The 12,174-nt window shown below is 41.2% G+C and overlaps 1 protein-coding gene across 1 annotated transcript; it reads right to left on the bottom strand.

Annotated features, from left to right (window-relative positions):
- Positions 1-748: 748 nt before the first annotated feature.
- GDAP1 (ganglioside induced differentiation associated protein 1) lies at positions 749-7,350 on the bottom strand. Its single transcript, XM_035125480.3, has 6 exons — positions 6,970-7,350; positions 5,196-5,388; positions 4,028-4,201; positions 3,576-3,670; positions 2,910-3,024; positions 749-2,512 (listed from the first exon to the last, which is right to left on the bottom strand). The coding sequence occupies exons 1-6, from the start codon at positions 7,084-7,086 to the stop codon at positions 2,130-2,132; spliced, it is 1,077 nt and encodes a 358-aa protein (XP_034981371.1). The 5' UTR covers positions 7,087-7,350; the 3' UTR covers positions 749-2,129.
- Between the last annotated feature and the right edge of the window lie 4,824 nt (positions 7,351-12,174).

Raw genomic sequence — 12,174 nt, 5'->3', positions numbered from 1 at the left:
GCTGGGAGGTGAAGCTGGAGGCTCACACAGCTGACAGCAGGCAAAGTTCAAAGTGTAATGATGGAAGCAAGAAGCTGAGCTGAAGTCACATCCCTGCAAACCAAGATTGCAACACCACCAGAATTATTCCCTTGGTACTACTGGACAATGTGGATTTTAAATCCTTAAAGAATGGAAAACGAGGGAAAGGGAGTAGATAGCAAGGACGGGGCAAACCAAGAGACACTAAGAAACCCCAGAGCAATGATCCAGCTGGTGGTTTCACAATCCAACAAACAACTCCTCAAGTACCAGGAACCTATGCTTAGGATCCAAACTACCAGTGGGTATTTCCCCTCCAGGGGAAAGGGTTGGGTAATACAAGTGGCTTCTTCTTATGTCCTCTGGAGATAAGGGCTCCTTCCTTCCTTATATTGGGAAGACCTGTGCCACAGAACAGAAGATCCTGTCCCAAAGTTGGATTCAACTGAGTCCTACTCAGAGAAGACCCATTGAAATTAATCAGCCGAAGTTAGCTGTTTCCATTAACTTCAATGGGTCTACTCGGAGTAGGATCATGGCTGCCAAGTTTTCCCTTTTCTCATGAGGAAGCCTATTCAGCATAAGGGAATTTCCCTTAAAAAAGGGAGGACTTGGCAGCTATGAGTAGGATTAGCATGGGATATCAAACCCCAGTGCTATAGCCTTCACGCCCTTTCCAGATCTAATATGTTATTACCCCACACTACTAAGACTTAATAACCAAACTGCTGGTTGGTAAACCAATTTTAATCAGAAAGCAAAATACAGTTCATTGGACACAAATCTGTTTACAAATGTGTGTGTGTGTGTGTGTTTTCTGAAGAAATTATATTTGTGGAGACGACATTTTCTGAGGCACATTATGGGCTACATTCATACACAGGCACAAAAGATATGCTTACATTAAAAGAAAAGCAACACACCTATTAATTTACACTCACAATATCCAACGCATGATGCAAAGTGCTTCAGAATAGACTGATGATGCCTGACACTCCTGTGCGAAGAATAATCAAGGCAAAAATTCCATCAAGGTGTCTCCTCCTAATGGGCAATCCACAGAGGTCCAGTGCCTAACTGTTATTTGTGCCTTGGAAACCTGTCTGCTATATTCCTAATCACAATCTACTTTCCATGTGCTTCCCTAATGTGATTTAAATGTGTGCTGCTCTGACAAAGTACGGTACATTCAACTAACTGGTGTTTTAGGAAAATGTGTTTTAATCCAGCCTTGGTGCAACATATAATTGATATAAAGCTCATATTTAGAAGGCCCACATTTACATAATATATAAGAGGTGGATTAGCAGAGGGCTGATCATGCTGAACGATGACAAATGTTGAATTGCCAAATGACCGCATAAAGTAAAATATTAAGGAATGGCTTTTAAGAGGGAGGGAGGGAGAGAGAGAGGAAAAATGGGGGAGGGGTTTGTGTATTCTTTCCAACTGCATATTGCCATATGAGCCACAATTTGAAAAGGAAGTTATATTGGCTAGAATCTTGAGTACTGGAATCAGAAAGAAGCTGGAGATTATCCCATTATTTTACCCACCCGCCCCCGACAGCTCCAAATGCCCTCCTGAACAGCATGAGTTGAGAGGATGAGAAGTTGACCCAAATCATCACATGAGCAGAGCAGCATTTGCGCGATGTGCATGGTCCTTCCCCCTCCCACAACTTTGGGTAATCCAATCTTCTTCCGGCACTATGCCCCATCCTGTGCTGCTCAGAAGGGTCTCTCAACCATCCAGAGAGATTTTTTAGCAGTAGAAAGGGAAGTCCCATTCCATAGTTTTCTGCTCCCAGTACTCCAGATCCAAGCTATTCCTTCATTTTTCTTCAAGATTTCATTTCTATAAGTACCTCGCCGACAGCAGAAATCTACTCATGTGGGGTAGCCAATATGGGGTGCCCTCTGATGTGGCTGGACTACAACTCTCATCATCCCTTACTAATGGCCATGAGAGTTGGCTGATGAGGGTTGTAGTCAAACCACACCTGGAGAGTGCCATGTTGGCAACCCCTGTACTAATATATAGCAATGTTGTGGCCCATTATATCCTTGGTGTAATTGGTGGTCCTTTCACAGTTTGGCAAGAAACGTCTACAGATAACTTTGCCTTGCTCTAATGGATGACAGCACATTGGGAAACCTCCTCCGGAGACACACCAAAGCAAAATACCCGATTCCAGCTAAGAAGCCAACCAAAAGAGTGGTGCCAAAAATCCTTGGTGCCCTTTTCTTGGCCACTCGAAATGCAGTTGGAAGAACTGCAGAGATTAATATGTTGTTGACATGTCCTAAAACCTTGTGGAATGCTTTTCTCTTCAAGACACGCTCATAATAGGCTTCCAAGTTAGGCCGCTTTCCATTCCCCCAGTTTCTCCTTGCCAGTCCAATGAACTTCAGTCGATGCAATGTAACAGCAAGGGATACATCGGCCAAGCTGAAAAACTCACCGCAGAGCCAAGGCTGGTGTCCATTTTCTAATCAGAATGAAGGTAAAAAAAAAAAAGGTTAGGGGCTAATAAAAAGTAATAAGATGAGAAGGACCCCAGGTCTTATGTTTCTGTCACTGTTTTCTCTATTATGTTCAAATAGCCATCAATCCCAGATTATTCCTCGAAAAGACATTAAATTGTTTGTTTATCTGCATTTTTAAATTTTCAATCTTAAAGCAACAAAAGTGCTTAAACAAGAAAACACTGGGAACCTTTGACTTAACCAACTGCAGTGCTTGGAATGAACTAGTTTCTTTTTCAAATGAACTTACCATGTGCTGATCAAATGTCTGATGTGCAGTGCCAACATATTGAACAACATGCGATGCTTTAACTGAGACAGCTACACACTGACCAAGAACTAAATATGAAAATTTCCTACCTGGAGTCTCTTCATTCCTTCTTTGCAGTTCAGTCTCAACTTGATCCAAAACTTTTTCCAGCTCATCCAATATTTTCTGTAAATACTTTATGTTATCATGATCCATCAGTTTAGACTAAGGAAAATAAGTAGATTATATATTTAATCGGCAGTCCTATTTCCTGGGAGTAAGCCCCATTGAACATATTGAGATTTACTTCTGAGAAAGCATGCATAGTATAGTGTTGTAAGCCAGGCATCTATGCATCCAGTAATATCAGTGCGAGTGTCATAGCTAGAATGGCACTGCTCACCTGACTTTCAAACACAGAGTGTCGTTGCTGGTTCCTGAGAGGTGGGGGTGGGGGGCATGATGTGGGGAGTGCAGTGTGGGTGTAGCAGCAGGAGTGTGAGTTTGGCATGATCACCAGGCAACACTCTGCTGAACTCTCCAGTCCTTGCCCCTCTCAGGAACCAGCAGCGATGCTCAGTATTTGGAAAGAACATGAGCAAAACTGCCTTTCTTTGCACCTCCCCACCAAACCACCACTGGATGCATAACAACACACCTTGGCTTGTTCTGAAGATACATGCAATGACAAAAAATATATCACATTAATATCACATCCAAAGGAACAGTAGCATTCTAAAGTGGGTTTTTGACTGTCAGATATAGTCCATTCTTACTTTAAGACGTTTCTGCTTCGCTATATAGGCATCTTGAAGATCTGGGTTTTCTTCTGCTAGTTTCTTTAATTCAGACTCAGTATTGCCTATTTGGCCTGAAGAAACAACAATGAGCTCATTAAAAGCTAATAAACCACGTCCATCAAAATACTTCAGTACAGCTATATATTAGAACGTATCAGTTAGAAACTCTTTGATTTAAGAACTTGCCAAAAGAGCGCTGTCTGCCTGCTCCAATATCTGACATACTTTAGTATAAACACCTCTCTGTTACTGATGCAGATTTAACCCCTAAATACACCATAATTAATTTGATGGAAAACAGTATTTTTTTAAAAAAAAATGGTTTTGTTATTAACGGAAATAGTTTTATGATAAACACACAAAAATAGAGTTAAAGCATTCTGTCTAACAGTGCACAAGCAGAGTTTTCATCAGACAATGGTACATACTACGAATTCTAGTTGTGGCGTAAGCTGGGATCATAGAATCTACTGCTAATTCAGGATGTAGAATGCAGCCATGTGTATAGGCATCCATTGGCAAGGAATCCAGGAGCTCTCTGTAGTGCTGGACCCTGGGATAGTACATGCTTCCTTCTTCTGGAATCAGCCTTGGAATTTTTTCTGGGGTGAAAAATTATATAGATAGATAGATAGATATACAAAGATGATGATTAGAACAAAATTGAAGGATCAAAGTTTAAAGTCTTAGTCGCTGCAATACTGTCATTGGAGAAGGCTCAGTTGCAAACCTTCATGCTTTCAGGCAACAGTAACGGTAAAGGGACCCCTGACCATTAGGTCCAGTCATGACCGACTCTGGGGTTGTGGCGCTCATCTCGCATTATTGGCCGAGGGAGCCGGCGTACAGCTTCCAGGTCATGTGGCCAGCATGACAAAGCCGCTTCTGGCGAACCAGAGCAGCACACGGAAACGCCGTTTACCTTCCTGCTGTAGCGGTACCTATTTATCTACTTGCACTTTGACGTGCTTTCAAACTGCTAGGTTGGCAGGAGCTGGGACCAAGCAACAGGAGCTCAGCCCGTCGCAGGGATTCGAACCGCCGACCTTCTGACCAGCAAGCTCTAGGCTCTGCGGTTTAAACCACAGTGCCACCTGCGTCCCTCAGGCAACAGTAGGAGAGCACTATTGCCTCATTCAGTGTACTGCACAAGCTTTGCAGGAGATCCCAGGTTCAATCCCTGTTGCTTCTAGTTAAAAGGAAACAGCTGATAGGGAAAAGGAAACAGCTGATAGGGAAATCTCCTGCCAAAGTCCCTGGAGAGCTACTATTAGTCACAATAGACAATAATGGGCAAATGGACTACTGTGGGATCCTATGAGAGAGATGGGGGTAATAAAATCATAACCCATGTCAAAGAGTGGCTATAATTTTTATCCCAAACCCATCCCACAAAGTTTCCTAACCCCATTTTTCAGTGTGCCACAAGGGCTAAACTGCACATTATGTGACCCTCCTGGAAGCATTTGGGCACCTGTAGACAATCTGTAACATTTGGGCAATCGTTTGGGCACCTATAAACAAATCCTCATGCAGCAAGGTGTAACTCACACCCAACATTTACATTATGAAAAATCACCAAAGTACTCTTCTTACCATTCACAAAAGCTTCTTCAAGATAGTCGACAATCTGAGTTGCATCACAGATTATGTTTTCTCTATGGATGAGTACAGGGACTTCTCCAGATGCATTTAAACGCATAAACCAAGGCTCATTGTGTTCACTCAATGGAAGGCTTACATCATGCTCTTCGCATTTCAGTCCCTTTTCAGCAATCACCAAACGCACCTGAAAAATATATATGAACATTCTTGTTGAAGATTTACAGCTGTCCCATTAAAAATATGCATTTCCTATTAACAGAGTTTGGAAATACACATGAACGATCTGAAAGTGGAGAGCATGTATTTTCACCTCTGGGTTTTTTCTTTTTGCAATATTGACCAATTCATCTCACTTTTCTGGGTCTACTTTCCTTTTAACCCAGATTAATTCTTTTAATGTTTAACTTTTCTGTTGAGGTCCACATTGCCTCAGGGGAACACAAACCAGAAGTGGGTGGAGCCCTAGCCAAAGTGAATGGGGCCACCCATTTATTTTTCACTTTCTGCTGCTCCTTCGTCTCTTTAGCTCTTGCTGAGATTATTTTAAATTTGTTATTGTGTTTTGGACACTATTTTAGTTGTTGTTGGGGTGGTGCAGGCAGAGTAGCATTGCTTACCTGCCTTCGACCACCAAGTATCACTGCTGGTTCCTGAGAGGGAGAGAGGAGAGGCTCAGGGAGCAAGGGGCTATGTAGGTGCAGCAGCAGCAGCAGCATAACCAACCTAATGTTTCTGCTATCACACCCACACCTTGTCTCACTCCTCAGCACACCCTTCTTCTTCTCAAGAACCAGCAGCACTCAGTGTTTAAAAAACAGGCAATCAATGCCACTCCACTCATTGACCTCTTCCGGTTTTATATTGTTACCATTTTATGGTTTGTAATTTTATAGACTGTTTTCACCATGTTGAGAGCTACCTTGAGAGGGGCAGCCCTGAAAGGCATTCTATAAATGCAGAAAATAAATAGATTTCTGCCACCATTGCCCCTTGGCTTTTTCTCTACCTGTCATCCACATGAAATCATTTTCTTCCTTTCCTTGTTTTTCTTATGCCCTGCCCTTCCTACTACTACCAGGGCTCAGGGAAACTAACAACATTATTAAAACATTATACATATAGAATTAATTAATTAATTTGTTGTTGCTGCTGCTGCTGCTGCTGCTATTTTGAAAATGAGTAACATACTATTTAATTTGGTTCAACACTGCAGGTGGATTCTGGTAGGGACATGCTCACAACATGATACCCATTAATTTCCTAAGTGCACTCTGTGGTGTCTGTAAAGAAAACCATGTATGAAGAAGCAAGCAAATATTGTTTCTTCCTTTTGCTGCTAAATTTATTTATTCTTGGAAACACTGCTTTAAATTGAATAAAATTATATGACAGGTAGTCAGTATGGTCTATTCTAGATGTTGTTGGACTACAGCTCCCATCATCCCTGACCCTTGGCCATGCTGGCTTGGGCTGGTGGGAATTGAAGTCTAATAACATCTGAAGGGCACCACATTGGCTATCCCTAGACTATGACAATTGTAAGGGTTCTGGGGCCTGTTTAAGAAGCACACTGGCCTCCCCTTTCCCTACTCTCCCCTCTCCCTGCTTTCTTCTCCAAATGCATTCTTACAGCTGCATTTAGATAAACAGAGTGTCCATCCACACCCAGCAACCACCTTTTAGGTGGGCAAAACGTACAGAGGGAGCTGTCCGGGTTCTGAAATCTGACATTCTTAGAAACAACTACCGTACTCTAGCTACTCACCTTTTGGGAACTGAAGGACTGAGTCCAGTGATAGAGGATCAGTTTGTCATCTGTCTTCAAATACACTTCAGCTGGAGGCATTTTCCCTGCAGCCTGGTCCTCCTTCTCTTCTGCCATTTCACCTTTTCTCTCGGTTCAACTCACCACTCCGAGATTCTGCCTATGAGATTTTGTTCTCTCTCGTCCTTACTGAGTCTGCTCCATGGACTGAGCATGCTCACTGTTGACAGATGAAGCTGCTGTTCTGACGATGCCCTTAGACTCCCTTGGAACCTGAAATGGGAGAAGTGTTGAAATTGCCATCAGTTTGAACCTAGGGAGATTTAAAAGAGGCACAGAGGGAGAACAACAACGGAGGGAACCTATATAAATGCAGAACACAAAGAATTGGAAGAGGGTTCTCTTGTATCCTATTTTCTAATTTGCAAAAAATAAAAATGAAGGCAAGACATTGTTATTCCAGACAAGAATTTAAATTCGGGGCAGCAGAAACCTGATTGCCAGACAGCCCTCCAAGGATCGTTGTATATGATTTCCCCATGTTGAGAAAGAAAGTAAGTTCCACAAAGAGAAGATTTTTAAAGAGAGCACCGGAGGCTAAGATAATCCCTTTCAAGCTCAGCCTTCCATTCCTCTACTCCTACAATTTGATTAAACTCCTTCCTTAAATTTTAATGGTTCCTCAGTACACTCCATGTTGATTAATTTACCTTGCTTTTGTCAAAGATGGTTGCATATATATATATTCATATTTTGGCATTAGCATGCATTTAATGATGTCAAATAAAATGTGCACTGCTGACAGCAGGGTAGAAATTACAACCAAAAATAAATAAGTTTTAGAACCTAGGGAGCACAATTGTTTGTGTGCATAAATGAGGTGTTTTATTTTCTGTCGGCTACCATAACCAGCCTATAAAGAAAGGTGGGGAGCCCTTCAAGAATATTAAAAAAAGAAAAAGCAATGTTAAATAGACTATAAGCAAATACAATAGGGGGTATATTGTGAGACATTGAGTACATCTGGCTACTACCGATGTTTTGAACAAGGGCAACATTCAGAAAGTGAAAAATAGTGATGCAAAATCTATAAATACAAGACCAAAATTTGATGATGGAACTCCAACTTCCTTAATAAGTGTCAGGCTGCAATCCTGTACTGAATTAACTTGGGAGTAAGTCCTATTGAAGTCAATGAAGCTTTCTTCTGAGTAGATATGAATAGGATTGCATTGTCAGAAATAGAATTTATATTTATGTTTATATTTATATTTATATGCAAGGGTATCCCTAATCAGACCCACAATAAAATCTAGATCAGGCATCCCCAAACTTCGGCCCTCCAGATGTTTTGGACTACAATTCCCATCATCCCTGACCACTGGTCCTGTTAACTAGGGATCATGGGAGTTGTAGGCCAAAACATCTGGAGGGCCACAGTTTGGGGATGCCTGATCTAGATGAATAAATTATAGAAACGTAGCCAGAAAAAGAAAGAGTTCTACAACAATTAAAAACAGGGATTGGGAACCCTTGGCCCTCTGGATGTTGCTGTACTACAAGTCCCATCATTCTTGACCACTGGCCATGCTAGCTGGAGCTGATGTCCAACAACCCCTGGAGAGATATAGGTTCTCCATCCCTGCCTTAAAGACAAATACATTTATTGTGGCACTAACTTACTTTGAGAGGAACAGCTTCTGATGGAGTACACTCTTGTCTGTTATCAAGACTCCTCAAGATTTCTTGCTGTTTCTAAAAATCACACAGCCTGTAGGAGTCATGAACATGCATCCAGGAAACAACATGTCCCTGAATGACCACAAGAGGTCTCCATATTTCGAGAAATAGTTGGGGAAATGGAAGGGATTTGGGGATTATTTTTTCTGTGTCCTACAGTGAAGTTCAAAATGAATGAGTTTTCATTTTTGTTAACCAATTATATGCATTTTGAATCCATATATTTTTCGTGGCTTACAACAATGTAAAATCATAATACAATAATAGATATATTAAAATGCAATGCATACACACAACAATGAGTTTTACTTGAAACCCCCAATGTGCATATAAACAATATTATGTGAGATAATTACAAATCATGTGTATGTGTAAAGCAACAACAAGAAAACCCTGCAACTCCAAACACATCTCTATTCTACATGAGACTGACCAATGTGGAACCTGCAATCTGCTTGTCTCTTTTCCAAATGTTTCCCAAGGGAATTTTCCTGGGGAAGAAACCCCAGCCATTTTGGAAGGTGCTTCCTGTATTCCCAGTTGTACATAATTCTGTACAAAAGCAAAGGTCTAGAGTAATGAAAAGACCGCAGTTCTGGAGCAAATTGAAGGCACCTGCGATCATGATTTCTCTTTTAAGGACATAAGGTCACTGCTTTCTCCCTCAGTGCCTCGTTCGTTGGCAGCGAAGGTGGCAACCATTTCAATTTAATTCCAGAAGTGCCATACAAAATGGAGCTTAAGAAGTCACAATTCAGATAAGTTCTTAAAATGAAATAAAAAGACTTCTTTTACTACTACTCACTACTTCCACTCAAATCATAAATGTGAAAATATGATCTGGAAGCAGGGGGATACAAGGATGGGCATGGAGAAACAACAGTAGGCCATACAAATACAATACAAAAGCCATTTAGCTGCTGTTCTGAAACTTTTGTATCCCTTGTGGTGCATAACATGACTTAAGTAGCATACCGTAATACTCCACAGTTTCCTAGTTGTCCGGATTCAAAGTTAGGACCCTACCTTTCAAGTCCTAAATATACTTAGTAGTGAGATCCACTGGGTCCCATAGGACTTTCTCGTGTGTAGTTGCCTTTAAGAGAGGGGCCAGGCAATTGCTTGGGATTTTTCCAAGCTCTCTTACACACTTGCTTTGTAATCTCGGCAAGTCAGATAAGGTCCTGTTATATCTGCAACGTGAGAGTGGTATGTAAAACTGGACATCTTACCTACAGATCTGCTGCCTGTGTGAACTGAGAAAATTAAATGAGCCCCCCTTCCCCCCCCCACATACACTCAGTCTTGTTCACACTCTGTGTGCTTGCCAGAAGTCCACGGATTAAAAACTGTTCTTTAACCTGTTGGTGTGGCTGATTATACTTCTGTATCTGCTGGCCGGGGTGTGAGTCGTCCCTGAGAATTTTCCTCGCTCTCCTGAGGCATCGATCCCTTGCGATGTCATCTAGCAAACTCGGGGGACAGCCCATGATATCATGGGCTGTATTCACCACCCTCTAATAAATGCATTCTGCTGTTCTTACCTTACTTTATCCTAGCCTTCTTAAAAAAAATAAAAAATAAACATCCCAAACAACTACTGTACTCATTAAGGCAAAGCTTCAAAATTAGATTGCATTTCATCTTAGAAATGCAGAAGAGCAAAAACAGAGTCATCCTATACATGTTTCCTCATGAGTTTCAACAAGTTCAGTGTAACATATTTCCTGGAAAGTGTGGTAAGGACTGCAGGCTGGCTGACTAACCAGACAAATGAATGCATGTTCTCTTAAACTAAAACATCATGATTATAACTACTGTAGATGAAAAGTCATATGAGAGAAGTGACTATTGTAATTTAATTCGTATAGCAACTCAGCAGAAAGCATTTACGATCTCTAGGAGTCACCCTGCTCTGAAACTACTCATTTAGGGTGACAGTCTAAATTAATTCATGGATCTACTCTGAGTAAACTGTTGTTTACATGCTCTCCCACTGAAACCCCATTGAACTGTGTAAGTGATTTTCCTGTTGCTTGTGTTGTTGTTATGCTTATATTAAAATCCACACTGTCCACAGAAGAATCAGAGCTACCTAAAAAGACAAAACACTCCACTACCCCACAATTATTTTTTTTACTTAAAATATAATCACCACAAATCAGCATTTTCATTTGCAAATGAAAGTTAACTAATTCAGATTTACTAATGCAGCATTTACTGAAGACTGCTTGGGTTAAAAATATCCAGTTAGAAAGAGACAGTGAACGATACAAACCCTGGACTTGTAAGTGAGAATGACGTTGACTGTGTGCCCTGTGTGAGAATGGGAGGGAGAAATTAATAGAGCAGGCAACAGCATGTGTCTGAAATAACAACCTGCATTCAGCAATGCCACAGTAGACTATAATATCAGCATAGGAAGAAGCAAAGCAGAAAATCCTCAAGAGAACGTCTAGCTATTTTTTTCAAATTACATAGAGAAAAGTAAAGCCAAAAGGGAAAACATTTTATCATATGTATTGTATTGTATTGTATTGTATTGTATTGTATTGTATTGTATTGTATTGTATTGTATTGTATTAACAGTGAATTTTTTATACATTCTTTTATACACCAGGGAAAAGAAAGCTAGCAGGAGGAGAGAGGGAGAGCAAACCGCAGTTCATCCACTATCAGAAGAGGCATTCCCCCCCCCCCATCTTTTCCTCTGAGAAAGAATGAGCTGTGTCCATAAGAGCTGACTCCTAGGGGCTGTGGGGGCTTTGGCCACCACAATAAAAATTTTGAGGGGGCTGGGCCCCCACAAAGTTTATGGCCATTCCAGACCCTCAAAGTGTCCCTATTCTCCAGGGACATGCCTGATTTAGAGAAGCTGTCCCAGTTTCTGATCTGCTTCCAGAATGTCCCACTCTTCCTTAGGATGTCCTTATTTTCATTGGATAAAAGTTGAAGAGTATGGAGTTATCTGACACCCAGAGCCGTCTGAAGGCAATCCTACATAGGGAAGTTTTGTTTAATGTTTTATTATGTTTTTATATATGTTGGAAGCTGCCTAGAGTGGCTTGGGCAACCCAGAAGTAAGATGTGTGGTGTATAAATAGTAAAATTATCATTATGGAATGGGACGTCCCTATTTTCAACAGAGAAATGTTGGAGGGTATACCATTCCCATTCAAATGGTTTGTGTGCACTATGTCATGTGATCAATTATGTGACAGAGGGCTTACCCGCGCCCCCATCCGGTTCTCACAGTGACCATCCAGATATCTACTGGTATGTGGGGCTATTTGTGATTTAGAAGCTGTTATTCAGAGGCATAATACTTCTGGCAGTGGAGTCCACCCATGATTTCCTTCCATATGTAACATTGCCAAAGAGCAAAGGAGACCAAAGCAGTGTGGGAAGATGGACAAGGAGAAGGAAAAAAGAGAAACAAGAGAGCTAGCAAGGCATATGGGCAAG

The sequence above is a fragment of the Zootoca vivipara genome, chromosome 8 (genome assembly GCF_965207765.1).
Source record: "Zootoca vivipara chromosome 8, rZooViv2.hap1.1, whole genome shotgun sequence".
Classification (NCBI taxonomy): domain Eukaryota; kingdom Metazoa; phylum Chordata; class Lepidosauria; order Squamata; family Lacertidae; genus Zootoca; species Zootoca vivipara.
The sequence above is the reverse complement of the archived record's forward strand: the minus strand, read 5'-3'. Positions and strand labels throughout refer to the sequence as shown.

Excerpts from the sequence above, each read along its gene's own strand:
- GDAP1 (XM_035125480.3), bottom strand. The coding sequence starts at position 7,086 with ATGGCAGAAGAGAAGGAGGACCAGGCTGCAGGGAAAATGCCTCCAGCT. Across the intron at positions 5,389-6,969 it reads AGTCCTTCAGTTCCCAAAAG|GTGCGTTTGGTGATTGCTGA; the intron begins GTGAGTAGCTAG and ends TATATTTTTCAG. Across the intron at positions 3,671-4,027 it reads CGCCACAACTAGAATTCGTA|GCCAAATAGGCAATACTGAG; the intron begins GTATGTACCATT and ends TTGTTTCTTCAG.